Genomic DNA, 20,718 nt, shown 5'->3' on the forward strand with positions numbered 1-20,718 from the left:
GCATGGCAATCTGCCACAGCTAACTCGTAATATGTGGCACCAGGCACCAGGTAAAATAATCAATGTGCAAAGCGCATGCGTCTGGCGCGAGTATTTATTAACAGAGCATAGCGATATCAACAATTTACAATAGACATTTGATTCAGGAATAAATACAAACAAGCGTTGAAGAAAAACGTCAGAAAAGTGCATTCAATAAGCGATAAAATGAATTAATTCCTCCGCGTCTTTGAAGAATGTTAATAATAATTTAATAATAATTGAAAGTGAAAATAATGGATCTTACGCTGATTCATATATAGAGATGGATATATAAATCAATTGATTTTCGTTACGTGATTAAAATCTGTAGAATTAAAAATAAAAAAATAGTATTAGTATTAGTAAGCTACAATTTTAATATCATTGACATTATTACGGATTGTTTAACAAATTTTCAAATGGTTCTTTATCAGAAAAGAACATTATTCTCCAATTCTTTTTAAATTTTTTTCCGTTGTTTTCTTAAAAGTTGGCAGTTTAAAAAATTTAAAGATTATATTGTTAGATCATAATACATATAAATAAATGTTTTATCGATGAAATCTTAAAGCTCTAGGTGATTTCTTAAGCAATTTTATATTTCTTGTAATTACGATTATTAAATATTTTGATAATTCAATTTTAAACTTTAAAATTTAAAACAAACAATTAGATTTTGTTATTTTATTGTATTGATGCATTATATTGCTTTTTTTAACTTTAATCGATAATTTGATTTTCCAATTATTTTGATATTTCTTTCTCTCTTTACATTTTATTTAAAAAAAAACTGCAAGAATTAAGTCGAAATGAATTAGTAATCTACAGTTTAAATTGATAAACATGTGAATCTATAAATTTACATATTAATTAACACATGCATTTATATGAATAACATGATTTATGTGTTATATGAAAATGTTTACGCATCAGAATCAAATAAATAAAATTTCCGAAATTCTTACTTATTTCACGATATCGTGATATCGAATTGTTGCAGCAGAATTTTTCTCAGCATTTTATTAATCAAAGGACTGGCAGTATTGTCACGTCACGTATTACAACGAATAGACACAATGACAACTTTAATACTATATTACATCCACACACAGTTTTCAGGAAACGCTAATGACATGAATTAGGAAATTCAGCTGCGTAACTTTAATTGCAAGATCTTGCTCGGAAGAGAAATTGCTTGACACTTTATATATATCACGTTTTCATGAACTTAAAATGGAAATTTAAAATAAAATCAATTTTATATATTTTGAAAGAAAAGTTACGCTCACCGAGTATATAATGCGGCGCGATCTCGCAGGTAACATGATAAATTAACAACAAATAAGTAATATAATATGTATAATAATAGACTATACAGTTCGATATTCGTGGAGCTTACACCGAGTTAGCTTAAATTACAAAAATACGCAAAGGCACTTGATAAGAATCTTTGATTTCTCATTAACATACATCTGGAGATAAGTACTTAAATTCATACAGCGTATTTGTCATAACTCGCGTTTAACGGTTGATTAATTAAATAACTATGATGACGACAACGAAGAATACCGGATAAATTCTTCTTAATTTTTATTGAGTTCATCAAGAGTTAAAACACTTCAAAATGTTTGTATAAGGAGAGAAAGGAAGTCTATTACAATTCACTACTGTAATCCGAAACGTTAATTTTTCGTATACATAGTTAAGGGATGATAAAATATTCACACACAAGAAGGGCAAAGTTGCACGTCATTGATGCATTGTTCCCATCATGTAAACGCCATTCTGAGTTTATATGTTCATATAATTCGGATATACAGGCATAGAAATCGCAGAAAATAGACAACTTTTGTAGATACTCTTTCCTTTTTCTCTTTAAAGATCCAAAAAGAATATTTCTCTTCAGAAGCCTACAATTTACGTATGTTACAGAGTACTCTCGTTCTTTTTCGTAAAACGCGCGAGTAAAACATGAAATATGATAAATTTTATCTGCACTGCGATATAATGTTGCGCATAAAATGCCACAATATCGAATTACATATTATTTGCTATATTAATACTCAGTACAAAATAATTTATATAAATAATACAATTAATAAAATATTCGACTAAGGAATTGATCGAATCAGATCTCGCACACAAACTGTTAATTAAAAATTATTTGATATGCAGTTGTAATATACGATTCTTAACATATCTTTGATATCAAAATACATAATCAAATGTTTACTTTATAAAATACAAGTGAAACCTTAAAGGAATCAATGTATAGATTCACTTTATTAATAATATAATAAGTATTTTAGTTTTAACATATAGACGCTAATTTTTATACACTATGTTTTTCTTAACTATAGTAAATGTGTATAAATGTTAAATGGCAAAGTAACTTTTCTGTATAAAACTTTATTAGCATATAGAGCACAAAGTTGGCCGCAACGCAATAACGAAAGTCATTGCACAGGAAGTCCATTGGAATATGAGAAATTAATAACATTCGCGATACAAACCAATTTAACAATGTAAGAATAGCAATTATTTTATTTATGCAATAACATAATGCCATCATATAGTAGAATCGACAATCGTTAACAGGAGATTAAGAGAATACACGTGTGTATATTTATATAGAACATACTTGCTTGCGAAATATACATGTACACGTAAAATTTTCGTACATATATATGTACTAAATATAAAGATTAAATATATAATTGGTCTTATTATATAACAAGATTGTAAATTTAACTGTGATTCTAGTTCACGTCATGGTCCAGTTTAATTCTTTCTTATCGTCATGATTGATTTGAACTTTTGATTGCATTATGAGAGCTACTAATTTCAGCAATGCGATATATAAATGCTTTTCTTTTATCCATCATAGATTAATTTCTTTTCGTTAGAATACTAACGAAAAATGTATAATAAATTTTTTTAATATTTTATAAACTCTTCGTTCATCCGATAATTATATAATTATATTCATTTTGGTCCTCGGACCCCGTTTTCCCTAGAATAACAAAATATTCTCGTACACCATTATGTAAACATCACGTTTGATTCAAAATCTTAAACTACATTTTGTTGAGTTATATTCGTTCTATACATTCAGACTACATTCTCACAATTCTTACTTTGTCTTCCCTTACACGTAGAAATTCCTTCAGTTTTTAAAAACTTTGTGAATGTTAATAGAATTTCCTTCGAGAAAAAAATTCCAGAAATTATGCGCGTCGTACTTACTAATAAAACAGAAATCGGAAAAACAAAAATTCGATTCCTGCAATTTCTTATCGCTATGATTTAAAGTACGTGAAGATTCTCGCAATTCTTGAACTTACTATCTTCTTTGCCGAACAGCCAGGTCAGCATTTGTCTGGCTTTCATGCTAGCGCGCACGACACCTCTGGATTTGTACCAGTGGCCACTGCCTTCGCTGCCGCCACTGCTGTTTCGGTGTTCCTGGTTTCCTTGTACCACTTTCAAACGAATCTGGTTGAGTATACCGACCAAGAGCTCGTCGACATTATGATTAATGCCTACTGACACTTCGATGAATTTTGCACGGTAGGTGCAAGCCAAACATTTCCCATCTATAATGCATAATCCAGATATTTGAAATGAAAAATTATAGTTGAAATAGAAAAGATAAAAATTTAAAAGAATATCCCGCATTTCTAATACGGAGAATTTAAAATAGTCTCTTATTTTAAATTAAATGATAAAAAACAATACTTCGTTTGCAGATAAAATACAACATAGATAAACTGAAATAGAATCTTATCTTTATAAATCTATTGTAGAATTTTTAATTTTAACTTTTTAAGAATTTTTTTTAATTTTAATTTTTTAATAATTTTAATAATAATAAATCTTATTTTATAATAAATTAACAAGAAACAGGAAAGAGTTTTATCTACATTGATAAATAGAACAAAAAAATATTTTGAAATAAATATATACGTCACAGATAAATACAATGATCTTATTTTTATCTTAAAATCTTAAAATTTTTATCTGATGTAACATATATTAATTGTTCGATTTGACAAAATATCATAAAACCATCTAATCATGAAAAAATATATGTATAAAAAAGAACAGTGTTCTGCTTCTTACCCTGGGGCGAAACCACTCTAGAACGAACCAAATCGACCTTGTTTCCGACCAGAATAGCCGGTCTACCACGAAGAAGATCTTGATCGTGAAGTCGAGCGAGATATTCCTCGGCTCTTTGAAAGGATGCCTTGTCTATCACTGAATACATTACAACGAAGGCGTCCGGCAATGGCATTTTTTCCAATTCGGTCTGCAAAATAAAATTTATCAATTAGAATCAAATTTATCGAATCAAAAGAAAATTCTAAATTCTCTGTTTACATTTATCTATTTTAAGAAATAAGATAAAAAGTGAAAATTTTCTGGAAATCGTTAATTAAGATTTAAAATGCAATCTATAAATAAAATTTAATTAAGATTTAAAATGCAATCTATACAAATTCTTCTTTCTGTCTGTTAATTTGATTAAGTCTTATCATTTGTTTTATTGTTTTGTTTTTTTATATTTTTTTCTTAATACTATAATTCTTAATTTATTCAAATAAATAAATATAAATTTATATTTATATTCATAACATAGCATTGCAGTCTTAATAGATGCTACTAATTTTAAATTTTTAATTTATATATGTGACAAGAATATATTATAGATCTATTTATCTATATATCTATATATTATAGATCATTTTACTGCTTCGATATTATATTATACTTATTATACTTAGATTTTAAGATGTATATTTTTATGTATGGTAAATACAGAGATGGTTTCTCACCTTTGGATTAGCAATGTTTAAAAATTTAAGTTCACTTTCTTCTCCGTTTAGCATCACAAAAACGGATTGTTCACTCGGCACATCTGCAATAAAAATAAAAAACAATAAATATCTTTGAATACTTTTAGAGAAAATTTTTAATACTGTATAATGCCTGAAGAAAGATAAAGATACATCCGTTTGTGCGTATGTGTATTTAAACAAATATTATACATCTCTATTAAAATTTAAGCCACTATAAACTCTAATATTAAAAAAGAAGCTTATAACAAAACAGTTATATTTTATTTCCTAACAAATAATTTAGTAATATAATATTCTTTTTCTCCAGTATAATATCAATAAATCCTCTCTTTATTAAATGTTCAAATAATTAAATTTACTTTTCTCTTATCTTTCTCTCTCTTTACATATTATAATATATAATACATTGATTATATGATACAAAGCTTTATTATTATCTTTAATTATTATCTTTATCATAATATGCTACTTTATTTATGGACGAGAGAAAGAAGGGCAAAAAAATAAAAATCATCAAGCTTTGTCGATTCATTTATTTCTTTCTTCTCTTTCTTTCTTTTTCTCTCGAAATGAAAGCAATAATAAAAAAATAATCAAAGCTGCGAATAAACCAGTTTCCGGAGAGAAACTATCAAAGAATAAACGTCCTCGCGAACACGTGACAAAAGAGAGGACCAACGTAATCTTATGCCTCTAAATGCATTTTACGGCTTCACTTGTCAAGAGCATCACCGATTGATTTTAGCCTGCTGACGAAACATCGTCAATGACGTCAGAGAATCGTTCTGGTGTCGTTGTCCTAACCGATTTTTTGTCGACTCAACGAGTCTCGCATTTCTAGAGATGCAGTCCGCGGCAGTCAATGGGTATCAATAATGGACATTTCTGTCAAGTACAGGCGCCAAAAACATAGAGTAAAGAACCGAGCACAAAAGTATATAGCTATATAAATACTAAAACTTGTTTTATTTTTGTTTTTTAAAAATATAGTATTCGTATATGCGTAGAATTATACATATATTATAATAAAATTTTCTTTTAATTCTATTTATATATTACACAGTATACAACACCTAATTTTAATGATATAAAATAATGATAATAAATATAATTAAATCTCAATTCTATTGTATTAAATTTTAAATCTAATAATTTGTTGCTATCACATTAACAACGCATTCATTCATATAAAAAATAGTCACTCATATACTAACACATTTTTTTCTGTACGCTTTTATATTTATACGTAAAATATTTATCTGTCATTTGTTTTTTCTCCCCTCCAATTTTCTGGTTTGTTTTTCTTTCTATTGCAAATATTATCATGCAAAATATACAAGCAAGAGTTATACGCATATAAAAAAGAAGACGAATATTACGTTGCTTGGAATTAAAAGAGCTTTAATTTATCATTTAGCTTTCATCATACAGGCAATTCTAAATATGTCATTATAATATTAATTTACAGTATTACATTATAAAATATAAAATTAGTATTTAAACAAAGAAAACTTTAATTAAAATTTGATAAATACAAATTATTATATAATTCGTATCATTTCGATGCGATACATTTACACTTTATAAAAATTTTCCGTAATATATTTATCTTTTATTTTCTGCCTTATAAATATCAACATAATTCGATATTCAATTCAAAATTTAAATGCAAAATAGGTTGCTCTTGTTAAATCAAATAGAAATATGTTAGTAGTAAAATAAATAAGGAATTACATATTTGCATCCTATAAAACGCAATTTTTCTGTAGCCAGCGCAAATAAAGAGAATAAACATTATAAATAATAAATGAATAGAATTTACGTTATAAATAATATCAACTTCTGAAAAGGGGGAAACATAACGTATGTAACAATTTTTTTAAAAATAATAATTTAAATTAAATAAAAATTTTTTTCCAAATTTTTAATTATTCATTATTTAGCAATATATGATTTAAATTTCCATTTTCAATGCTATTATAACTTGTGATTTATTATAATGGATTTTCATTATAAAGACTGCAACATTCATCTCATGATAAATTTTGAGAATATTCATCGAAATGTCGATGTAACTTTACAACATGGAGTTTTATCTGACAATTGCCAGAAAATGGAGATTAATGGTCAGACACGGTTGAGCTGATGGACGTGTATCTAGTATTGCCAGAAAGAAAGAAAGGGAGACCTAAAGAAGTACACATCTTTCGATTGTTCGAGCAAGAAGCTAATAGACAAGAATCTATGAACGAAAAAGGTGATATTAAAAACTAGCACACTAACTGCTCTTCAAGTTATCAAGCTAAAGAAAACTTTGGGAAAAAAAATAATTTTATAGAATTAATAAAGTTAAAAGTTTATATAAAGAGTTACAAGAAGTTTAAGTGCATACAAAATTTACAAATCGTAAATTTGAATTAACTAATTTTGAATTAATAATTTAATTCAAATTAACAACATACTATATATATATATATATATATATATATATATATATATATACATATATATATAACTTTGCTAAACGCTAATTTTCCGATTTGCATAATAGTTGCAATTTAAAAGCTTCTTTTTAGAAGATATATATTTTTTATAAGGTAATTATTTTACTAAAACTACGCATATGGAACATAAAATGATTAACGCTCAGGGGCAAGTTCGATTGACGGCCATGACGTGAATATCATGAAAGCAAGAGGGAACTGACATTTTGGGGTTGCAAAATCGCGCTGAACTGCAAATAAATATCGCGAAAACCGGTAAAACGTAAGCGCAGGCGCGTATCGTAATATTTCTTTTGTGAGTACAAATTATTGATTTTTTAAATACACCAAAAAAATTTATGATTATCTTTTTTAATATTGCAACTGCATAAAATGCTCGCTCGATCAATAAAAGATTTCTTTCCAAATCCGCAATTTTCACAAATAATAAATATTTAATAGTCATATTATATTTTTAATATAATCATAAAATTTAATAATAACCACATATTTTTTTGCTGCAAACTTAATTTATAATTAATTTTAATGTCTTTGAGGCTATTAAAAACAACTATTTAACATTAAATATCACTATTTCATACACAGAAATTTAAATTATCAATTTACTATATTAATTTATCACAATAATTCCTTCTATTTCAACTTTAATAATTTTGTGTTTGTTAAATAACTTTTCGAATGATTAAAATTTTGAAATATTAATATAAACTACTAATTTATTCAACCTTATGTCTAATAAAATATAATCTACTTAATACACATTTATTAATAAGGAGTAGTTAGTATAAATAATTAATTTATATTAAAAATTCTAATGTAGAGAAATGTTACAAATTAAACTATACTATATTAATGTAATAACTACATGAAATCTGAAAATACTATACAGTTGCTATAACATTTGTCAATATTATAGTAATATTGACAAATGTTATAGCAACTGTATCAATATTATATAATATAATATATTATATAATATATTATATAATATTGTTGTAATATTAATATTAATCTGACAGTAATATTAATAATATCTCTCTCGAAGAAGCAAGATTTTTTCAAAGAAAAGTATATTTAAAAAAGAGAGCTCGAAAGAGAGAAAGAAAAAATTAAAACGAAGAAGAAACTCAACGAAGAACGAGAAGAAGAAGAGACGATGAACAGACGCAAACCCTCTATGATGTACGCTTATAGCATGGAGCAGGCGCAAAATTAACCGCGGCTATTTCCGTGCGGCTTGTTCCTGCACTTTTCTTTTTTATACCTTCGTGGAAATCGTTTCGCTTGCTTTTCGAGGCGAATGTATTCGCCATCGCACACTCTCGAGGCGAACGTGCGCGTTGTTCCCTTTTCCACGCAAAGTCACGCAGCAATTCGAAAAACAAATTTGTCTGAATAAAATACTTTGTGCAGACTGAAATTCGATTGTTCAAAGAAAAATTGTAAAGTTGTGTATGACATAAATATAAATCATAGAGATGTGGAAATTTCACAAACTTGAGAAGAACATACGTACAAGAAAGATTGGAGAAATTCTTTAATTCAAAAAATGACTTGCATTATTTAGATTACAATCCTATTTATCAATCCTATTTATCTATTAAATAATTTTCATACTATTTAATTATTAAAAAAATAATTTAAATAGAAAGAACTGTCATGTCTATTTTTATCATGTATTTTTTTTCTTAATAATTTCATTTAAGAATGTCAATTATTTTCACTATGTCATTAGTACTGATAAAAGATATAATATCAGAATTTCACAATTAGATATTCAATAAAAAATAAAATTTTATTTTTTTAGTATTACTCTTTAGATCATAGCAAACAAGAAAAAGAGACGGTCGATAAAACATTAAATTTAAAAATTGCTCTTAAGATTATAACATGCATCAGATTTCTTCTTCTCTTTCTTTCATCAAACTTCATCATCTCTTGGCCTCGATCTCAATTTGCAACAAAATTATCGCGCGAAACTTGACGTCAGTCTAAATTTTTTTACTTGCGTCGACTGATGAAGCTCGATTCAATCTCAATCGCGATTAATCTTTATTCATATAAAATGCAATATGGAATATAATTGGAATAGAATCAAATACACAATATGATAATTGTGAACTGTAGGCAATACTAAATTATCTTCGTCTCTATTTTCGTCTTATTGTTTGCCATTTTAGTCATACAATTACTTTTGTTCGTTTTATTTCTGAAAAAATATATTAATCATTGTTCAACTGTCTCGATAAAAAAGTTAAATATAAAATATCAGATATATTATACTCTCTTCTCTTAAACTGTATCAAAATGCCTTGATTAATTGATTAAAGTAATAATAAGATTTCATCGAAGAATAGTATTTCACTTTTTCAATGACAACAATCACATTTTGTTTTCCGTTTAATGTTTCATTGATTAAAATAAGATATAAGTAGTATTCAATATTATATAATTAGTATTCAAGTTCAAAATTATATGCATATTACGCCTCTTTACTTTTAAAATATAATAAATCCACAAAAATAAACAAGATTTTTTATCAAATTCAAATAATTTCTAACAAAATATACTCATAAATAAATTTATCTCACACATATATAATATTATAATGCATATATAATAATATACACGTGTGTGTGTGTGTGGGTGTGTGTGTACATATATGTGTGTATATTATCATACTAAGCTGGTATTAGAATCTATGATAAACTCATTGAATATTCTCTTATACAGACATTTTAATATTAAAAAATGATTTTATTATGTATGGAAACATCTGTCATACAAGCGAATACATACTCAATGAGTTTCTCATAGATTAAGATTCTAGTACCAACTATTTAGTAAAAGATAAGTTTAGTAAAAACTTAGAAAAAAAGAACTTTACTTTTGCAAAGTTTTATAAAGTTTGCTCTTCTCGTTTATCATAAACAATGTAATCACATAATGGCATTGGAATGTTTTTTATATAATTCAAATATATTTTCTACACTAACTGCAAAATTTTGTTTTCTGTAAGTCATAAATTTAATATGTCTTGTCAATTTTTATATTTCCAATAAATAAAAGCATAAATAAAAATTTTTACACAATATATACGTATAAATCACATGTAAGCGTATCACATGTAAGCGCAGGCATGTAAATTAATAAAAAACGTAGTCAAAAGCACAATTTTTATTAAGTACTTTAATTATTTGAATTATAAATATATACTATAAAATCGCGTTTAAAAATTTATTAATAATGATTCAAAGATTTGTGATTTTTTCTGAACAGTTAAGTCCTATTTTAAAAAAGTTTCTAAAATAATTTTAACGTTTCAATAATGTTACAATATAATATTAATTTTCAATTAAAATTATTTTTCCTTGTTAAAGTTTGTTAAATTAAAATTCCATCAAATACCACAGTATGAATACCAATATCCTCTCTCTTCGACTTTATTATTAAATATTCTGAACGCGATTATAGGTACTATTAATCATCTCGTACAATAATTCAATTGACCTTTTGGTAGTTGAAGAATTTTTTACATTTGTCTCAAACATTTTTACATAATTAATGGAACTAAGGAACTTTCCGCTTGATTTTGCTCTAACTTTTTTGCAAATTGCTCCATTTTACGCAAATTCTAATTACGTTCATGAAAATAAATACGTGGTATTTATAAACTTTCAATATTTATTTTTTATTTCATTTCTTATTAGTTATTTTTTATTTGTATAATGACAATAATAAGTTTATAATTTATAAATTGTTATATTTTTGGTAATATAATAATAAGAGATGTTTATTATAATTAATTCACAAACAATTAACACAGTGTTTTCTAAAATATATAATAGCAATATTATTACACATAAATTAATTAAATCAAATTAATGCAAATTAATCTGAGAAACACACAAATGCTTATATGTGATTAATATTATAAACTATTTATTAGTTATTAACATTATATTATTAATGTAGATATAATTGAAAGTAACATGCGCTTTTATATAAAAATTCTTTCTATTAAATACTAATTACAAAAATTGGTATGTTATAATGAATAATAACGCATCTTATAGTTTGTAACAAGGTTTGTGAGATTAATTACATAGAATGTTACATACATATCACTGATATTCTGTGCGTATCTGATAGGCTTATCGAATTATTATGAGGCCATTATGTAGCTGCGTTATAATGCGAACATAATCCGTATACATACACCTCCCTATACATGTTTATCGCACTAAACACAATTATAATTTCAGTAATTAAAATGTAATAACGAATTCACTTTGAGATATATAAAAAGTCCGAATACATGTCGCGCGCAAAATACACGTATAATACATAATCTTATTTTAAAATCATTCTTATTAGATAATTTATATTAAAAATGCATTATTAAAAGAACAATGATTAAGGTTAATATATAAAAATAAATTTTGATATGCGAGCAGTAAAATTCAATATATGCACAATACTACATGAAGATGAATTGAATTAGAAATAGAATAAAGATGAATATTATATATTGAATATTGTATATTGTATATTGTATATTGTATTGTATATTGAATATTGTATATTGTACATTGAATTAGATTAAAGATAAATATTGTAATTAAATTACTTAATTACGATTATTAATTTAATTATGAATGTGGCGCGCAATCAACTAAAAAATGCTAATAGAATGCATTCCAGTATACGGTTATAATTAATGATAAGTACAGCTAATTTAAAAACAGTATTTACATTGGATATAAATAGAAAAATCCCTTTATTTATATTAAAATGTATATTTTAAAAAATACGAGAAACAAAAGAAATCAGAAAAAAAGAGAGAGAGAGCGCGCAGATTTTTTCTACCATACAAAGATACTTCATTGTTTAATAGCTCGCGCAAATATCGATCGCTGTAATAGCGCCGGATGATGTCGCCAAACGCGTATTGAATGTGTTTAACTGGAACAAAGCCTCGGCCGTCTCGCTTATCTTAAGCGTCAATGAAAGAGTTGTGAGGAAATTTTTCAACAAAAAGGAAAAAACTGCGAGAAAAAACTACGGTCAAAAAATTGCATCATTAATTATAATTAACACGACGAATAATAACTCATATTTTATAAGAAAATGATATTTTTCACGAAAAGAATAAGTATAAGAAAAAAGTGATTTCGATAACACAATGTCTTACGTTATAAAATTACGATTTTAATTAAATCAAGAATGTATATATATATATATATATATATATATATATATATATATATATGAAAGGATATATAATAGCGAGCATTTTTATAAAACGGAATTTGTATGATTTTAGAGCATGATTCGAAAAATTACATCAATTTACTTGTTTTAAAAGATAATAAAGATATTGAATTGTCTTTTAGTCATGTTAATTCTGTGTATAATAAGTAATAATTTAATAAATTTTAGGCTAATTTACTGCAAGATAACTTTAAAATGTTTTACATTGAACTCTCACGTTTGTACAGAAAGTAGACAAAATAATGTGAACACCTGAAAAATAAATACTATATTTGTTTATTAATAAGATGTTGGGCCATTTGGTTTTAATGTAGTTTCAATTCTCTTAGAATAGAACCAATTTTTGAATAGTTTCTAGTGGAATATTGCATTTTTCTATCAACGCCATTTTTCAAGATAATACTTACCCATATACATAACTAGAAAAGTTCAATCTTGATTTAAAAGCAGTATCAAAATGAACTTCAACAACTTCTCCAGTCAGCACGATTACCCGATTTAAATATCATCGAATCACTATGGGCAGTTTTGGAAAAGAGAGTGAGAAGCAGATTTCCTCCTCCAACATCTCTGAAGTAATTGGCAGATATTTTGATAAAAATATGGGACAATATTCCACTGGAAACTATTAAAAAATTATCTATTGATAATTGTAATTGAAAATTGTAAATTGATTCTATTCCAAAGAGAATTAAAACTGTATTAAAAACAAATGATGGCTTAACATCTTATTAATATATATCTAACATTTTATTAATAAACAAATATGATATATTTTTCAGGTGTCTACATTATTCTGTCTCTCTATCCCCTATATATATAAAATATAATACGCTATTGCAAATTCTTTAATTCTTAAAATATTAAATTTATATAAAATTGACAATTAATGCAAAATTTTTCAAAAATTAATAATGCAAGATTTTGAAGTATATAGATTATAAAATTAATTTTTTTATTTTATTCTAAATAAATAATAATTTAGCACTGTTTAAAAACAGTGTTTAGAATTTAACAGAATTTTACTGTATGATTGAAACATGCATTATACTTTATACAAAGATATCTAAAATTAAAGAGATCATAAAAACAGAAAAGCGATGAAGTGTAATAAAGCGCTACTAAAAAAATCGCTTGTAAAATTTTTATATAGCGCAACTTGGTAACGTCTATTAAATTTAAAATATGTATTTTAAAAATGCTTTTAATAATTTACAATGTAAATTATATCACTATTTATTGCTATTTATATACATATGTTAAAAAAAATTTAAATATATGTTAAGAATATAATTTATAATATATATTAAGAAAGATTTAAATATATATTATATTTTATATTTATAATCTATCTCAATATTTATTTTATTTGCTGCAGTTAAAGTTTCGAATAATAAATATTAAGTGTTTAATTTGATAATAAAAGAGAATATTTTTTTTTATTATTTCTTTTTATTTTTTCTGTCACATATTATATTTTATAATATATTTTATTTTCCTTATTCTTCTTTTTATTTAATATATGCTATTTCTGTAGTTTTACAGTCTTGAAATAAAAATAATCAATATTATTTTATAACTTGGAAATGTAGGGAAAATAGACTTATATGATCAAACAAAAAATATTCGTTCTTTTTTTCCAAAAATTATAGAAATTTAAATTATAGAATAATGTTGAATGGTTTTGTTTCAAAGTATTGCGATTTGCGATTTAAACATTAACCAACTTTCGATTTATTCAGCGAAAATAGTGCGAATCTCAAAGCATTTAAGGAACTGGAAACTATGCTTTTCTTGGCGTAGTTCTGGCGCCGTCTTTCACCAGTGCAATCGAAATACACACAGGAGACCGTCACGTAAACTTGAGTTCAAATCGTAAACCGTTGAAAACCGCTATAAAGATTATTTGCCACGAAATTGAGAAATCGGGAAATATTCAGCGATTTCCTCCATACGAATATATCTCCGTTTACTTAAAATTGTAATAAAACATTTTGTTGAGAGATTTAATTTTGTATTGCTTTCGAATAGGATTATATATATTTACAGATCCTATTATGTTTCTTAACTTATCTAACAAGATCAATTGTAACTCCTTCACAAGTTTGATTATAATTGGAACTCTATTGAATTGAACACATACTACAGATTAGATAACTTTCTTTTACTCTTGTAATTTCTAGAGAAAATTTAGGGGAGCATTTTTCTCTAACAAAAATATCACAAAAAAAGATACTATAACTTGTTTTTATGTTAATTGTTTATATAATATTAACATTTTAAATATGTTAATGATTAATATTTTCAGAATATTTGAAATAAAATTAATATTAAGTAAAAAATAAAATTTTATTATTTATTTGTGATTATGAGAAATATATTTCATGAAAATGATTAAATTCATGATTAATAACTCTTTTATTTTATCAAAGTATTAAATATAATAGTCATTAATTTTGAGAATATGCCAATTAACATAAATAAATATAAGAAAAGCGACTTTTTCCTAATTCTTATAGTCGTATTTTCTTCACTCATTCGTTGCCGTTATGTAGATAACATCATGATTATAGAACTCACCTCTTTGCCTATCATAGGCATTTATACATTCACTAGTCATAAATTGACTGATAAGAGCAGTTTTTCCAACTCCTCTTGTGCCCAACATAGCGACATTGTGCGAAGCAACTTCCTTGGGTGGTAATCGCCGTACTTCGTTTTCTTGCTCAGCAGGCGCCAGAGAATTCGATCTCGATCTTCTTCTCCGGAAGGAATCTCCTCTATTGACAACACCTGCCGAGCATAAAGAAATCATCAAAACATCGTATTGATATTAATACAATTGTGATATAAACTTATATAAATATAAAAATATAAAGGATAGTCCGAATTAAAAAATAATTATCTTATAATAAATTATTAAAGATATTTATATAAAAATTACACTAAGAAAAATCGTTTGATTGTATCAATCTGATTGTATCAATTTGATAGGAAGCATTTTGGTTAAATCAAGCAGAAATTCTAGTTATCATAATAAAACTCGATTTTTTATAACTAGAACGTTTAATAGACTTTACTATAAGAATTTGATTAGTATTTTCTAGTCGGATCTATAAAACTTCTTGTTAACTAAATATGGACACAGTGATGCCATTTTTTGTAAATTTAGTATTATTATCAAGAAAATTTAGTAAATTTGACAGAAAAAAATTAATCATACTCATTTGATAAAAAATTTTGATTTGTCTATTTTCCAACAGACATACTGATTGAATCTATCAAATTTCTAATTAATGCAACCAGATTTCTTTTCAGCGTATAATTATGTAATATAAAAATATAAAATTAATTAATATAATCAAGTGTCATAATTCTTTTATTACTAAAATAAGACGCGTACTATTTAATTCCTTCTACTGTATAATACAATCCGAAAAAAAAAAAAAAAAAAAAATGTATATATATATATATATATATGTATGTATGTATGTATGTATGTATGCATAAATAGGTATATGAAATATGTAATTAAACGTAAATATATTTATGTATATAGGAAATATATAGGAAAAGAAGAAGTTTAATACTTACTATTATTGCAATATAATAGTAAGTATTAAATATTATCAAATATTTGATCGCTACTGCCATTACCACCACCGCCACAATCTTGACAAGTGATCTTGATAAATGATAATAAAATAAATATCCCATTGTCGATATTATCAATCATTGCGAATTATCAATATCTTTCTACGAAAATATCAATTTGACCCGATATTGATTTATATTTTATGCATAGAGTTCTCGGTTCATATTTCATAATCTGCATTTGTTTTAGTATTCATATTTATTTATATATCAATCAAATATATGTCTATCACCATATATATTTATTATTACTGGTATATTTAACACATCATATATGCTGGTCGTTGCATCCTTTCTAGCGCACCGACTTCGGGTAATATCGCTAATGCCGTACTTTACGTGGGCATTTTAATAAATGCTTGATATTAACAGAGACGAGATGGAATAGCTAGAATTCTCAGCAGAATTTCTCTCTTAGTTCTTCTCTTAATTAATGAAGCGATTCTCATAAAAAATGAAATAGATTATTTGAAGCTTTCAAAAAGAAACATAACACGTTACACATAATTTTACTTAAATTCTAAGAATATGTCTTTTGCATACATTATAAGCAGTAAAGAAATAAATTTCATTAACATTAAAAAAAAATAAACTTATTATTCTCTAATTATCTACAAACCGTTTGTATTATTAAATCAAAGAAAATATTTATTGATAAATATTTTCATAATTTTGTAAAATTTTTCTTAGTTTCTGGACAATTATCAACTCATATATTTTAATAATTCATATATTATAATATTTAATTGCATTTAAAATAAACAGCGTGGACAACATTTCAAATACAAAGATAAACTGTTTATTTATAAGCAGGCTATTTGCATCGAAATAGATGATACTACCAAATAATATATTCACGCGATCATCGCTATGCCATCGTCGATGTAATGTAAATGTAATACAACCCGAAAATTGAATCAGTAGCCAAACTTGTAAATAATCCTTAGACATCATGAAAGTAAACTTCGGCTATAGAAAATGCCACTGGCATCCCGTACTAATGCATTTGCTCTGCATTAGTAATTGAACGTCAACTCGAACTAGTTGTAAGCTAACAGTGCAAAAGTTGTACACCTGTATGCATACAGAATGCGAGCGTTTTCTATGAATTAAACATGAATATGTATATATATATATATATATATATATATATATATATATATATATGTGTAGAGACTTATTATTTTAATTGTAAGTTAAATTTTAAAAACATTTAGAAAAATTTAGAATATTGGATAATTAGAAAAGATCATAATATAAAAAAATTATAAAGAATTATTAAAAACTGGTACATATACAGAATAAATATAAGAGTGTTTTATTATTGTTCACTTTTATTTTTATTGTCATTATTGTTCACTTTTATTTTTATTTTTATTATAAATTTTATCTTTATTAAATTTTGTAACTGTTAATTTTTTATAAAAAATTGTAAATAAAGGAACTTGCAAATAAGAATTCACGATAGAAAAATTACCAAGCTAACATTTGGAGATATTTCAAGCATTTAGAAGTTCATAGACCTTACAGATGATTCATGAATCCATTTTAGATCATCTATAAAATGATACCTACATCAATTTTATATCATTTGTGTAAGATGATTCAATTCACATTTCATGCAATTACACATACAATTAATTATATTTTATTAAAAATGCTGATCATTATTTTTACATTAAATTAATCTTTACATTAATTTGATTCAATTTATTTTGTATTTTCCATTTAATGAAATTCCAAAATAAATTATTTATCTCTGTATAATTTCATGTAAATTAAAGCAAATTATTATAGAAATTTTTCAACACAAATGATTTATTAATTAGAATATTTAAAAAAAAGATTATAATGTAAATAAATAACATTAATCATATATTTACTTTATTGAAATAATAATATATATATTTCTAACATCTGTTAAAAGTAAAATTTATTTTTTCTGTAGAGATATATGTGTGTTTCCAACAATATTATTTTTCGCATGTTTTAACTGTTTTATGACATCAAGATATTCATAACCTTTTAACTGTTTTATTACAAATTTCATAAAAAGATAATAATTAATATATTTTATTTTTATATCTTAAATTTAAAACAAATTTTTTACTATATATTACGTGAATCGATTCTCACAAGAAATTATTTCTGTCGAAAAATTTATAGGCACCCGTTATAGACACATAACGTAGATATATATAAAGTCCATTCCTGATATACACACGTGCACATGCACGTGTACAAGTACGCCAATGTCAACGTGCGGCTGTCAACTGTGGGGAGAACAACACACGTCCTGTTCAGTGACTCAGAACACCGATATCCCGTCCGTTCGTCTGTTCGCATCTTCCTTTTGTCACTGCACCTTTGTTAGCGCGAAGTTTAGCCCGACGTGTGCGCTACTTGTGCCCGCATACTTGTACATATGAATGAATGAAAACGGGAGAATCGATTACGCTAGAGAAAGAGAGAAAGAGAGAGAGAGAGAGAGAGAGAGAGAGAGAGAAAGAAAGAAAATTGGATAGCAGCGGAAGACTCGTGAGGACAATCCGATTTCCGTTTTACCTTCGCCAAATCCGGAGGCATTCGTTCACATACGAATGTCAGTCGAACGTTAGATAAAATGAAAATGGCACCATATATATATATCTCTCTCTCCCTCCCTTCCTCCTTCCCTCCCTCCCTCCCTCTCTCTCTCTTTCTCTCTCTCTCTCTCTCTCTCTCTCTCTCTCTCTCTCTCTCTCTCTCTCTCTCTCTTTGTATATGTTCCTCTCTCTCTTTTCAAGCGTCATCGACTATTTTTAACAGTACGATGGCGGCTGTGGTATAGTTTGGTGAAAGTTCGTGAGATCACGTAACATGTGAAAATCCACATACGATATAATTATCAAAAATAAAAATATGTACAATAATAACATGATTAATAGAGAATATTATAATTTCTAAATTTTTACTTTTCGGAACAATTTTATTTTTAATTTAGATTCTCCTTTTTTATAGTTGCACAATAATAATAATTCATCATGCTTCATGCTTTTTATTGAAATAAATATTTAAAAAATTTTTTAAATCATAGTTTACAGCCCATGAAAACCATTTATGTCCACTTGTTTTATTTATTAGCATAATTTTCTGCGTGATCCGGTTTTTAAAAAATGTATTATTTTAATATACGCATTATTTTAATTTGTGCACAGTTTAAATATATATATTTAATAATATATATTAAATATATATTATTTATACGATATATAATCTGGATAGAGGAATATGTGCCAATTGCAGCACATCATTGATTATTGCAAGGTAATGTCAACTGACAGAAACAAGGTGTGGGTCGCTCTTTCTGTAGGACCTCTATTTTCCATGTGTGCTTTTGATAAAAATATCACGCAACCGCTCGACTCAATTGCTGCGATATATTCGTGCGAGCTTTTGCAAAAAGTTATTTCACAGAGGAAAATAGGAATGTGTTCTCATTTAGCTGTATATTCTCTCGTTGTGATAACCAACGGATTTCACTGTGCGAATAGCTGGTACGACAAACGCAATGCAGGTGCACTGATTTGACTATCAAATAGGTGAGGTGGAGTCTATTAATAAAAGTTTAGATGTTCGACGTGTGCGATCAACGATGGTTGCCAAATCGTTTTGCACATACTTAAATCCGATATTTCCGCGTTGGAATTGATTCGGAAGAAGATTTCAAGATGCAATTAACTTTCAACATCATCTTTTGATATTTTCGTTTAATGTTATTTCATCGTATAGTTGAGTGCTTGTTTGCAGCTCTGTTGCTTTTAAAATGTTATGTTCATCCAGCCAAAATGTGTAAAGGCATCCTGTAAGAGTCTCTTAGACTTATATTGTTTGGCATAAATTTTTAGAATAAATTGTGTAGACAGTTCTTTATCTCAAATTTTAGACAGAGTCAATCATTATTATTATAATCAAATCATTATTATTACATTATTATTGTTTATTAACTCATGATGTATATAGCTTAAAATATAATTTAAAGTACAATGTGTATATCTAAGAATATAATCTTTTTAAATATATCTTTTTAAATATATATAATTTAAACTATAACATCTATAAATATTGAAAATGATATATTTTAGCTTATACATATAATTAGCATAAATTTTCTGATAAATTTTTACGTCTTTGATTTAAAATATAATTTTTGCTCTTATTTATACTCTTAAAACACAATCTTGTTCTAAATATATCTAGAATAGAAACAATACGCAAAAAACTATTTTTAGAAATTCAAGAACAATATTATACTTTTAATAATTAAAAAAATAGTATTAAATTAGTATAATTATATACTTATATTTATATAAAAAATATATCACTATCTCAATTGCAAAAAAATCTAAATTCTGCATGTTCCA

The 20,718-nt window shown here is 25.9% G+C and overlaps 1 protein-coding gene across 1 annotated transcript; it reads right to left on the bottom strand.

Moving 5' to 3' along the window:
* Positions 1–2,961: 2,961 nt before the first annotated feature.
* On the bottom strand, positions 2,962–18,915 carry LOC105254475 (GTP-binding protein GEM). Its single transcript, XM_011263164.2, has 5 exons — positions 18,881–18,915; positions 15,242–15,454; positions 4,860–4,942; positions 4,144–4,333; positions 2,962–3,617 (listed from the first exon to the last, which is right to left on the bottom strand). The coding sequence occupies exons 2-5, from the start codon at positions 15,327–15,329 to the stop codon at positions 3,328–3,330; spliced, it is 651 nt and encodes a 216-aa protein (XP_011261466.2). The 5' UTR covers positions 15,330–15,454; positions 18,881–18,915; the 3' UTR covers positions 2,962–3,327.
* Between the last annotated feature and the right edge of the window lie 1,803 nt (positions 18,916–20,718).

The sequence above is a fragment of the Camponotus floridanus genome, unplaced genomic scaffold (assembly GCF_003227725.1).
Source record: "Camponotus floridanus strain SB8 unplaced genomic scaffold, Cflo_v7.5 scaffold61, whole genome shotgun sequence".
NCBI lineage: Eukaryota > Metazoa > Arthropoda > Insecta > Hymenoptera > Formicidae > Camponotus > Camponotus floridanus.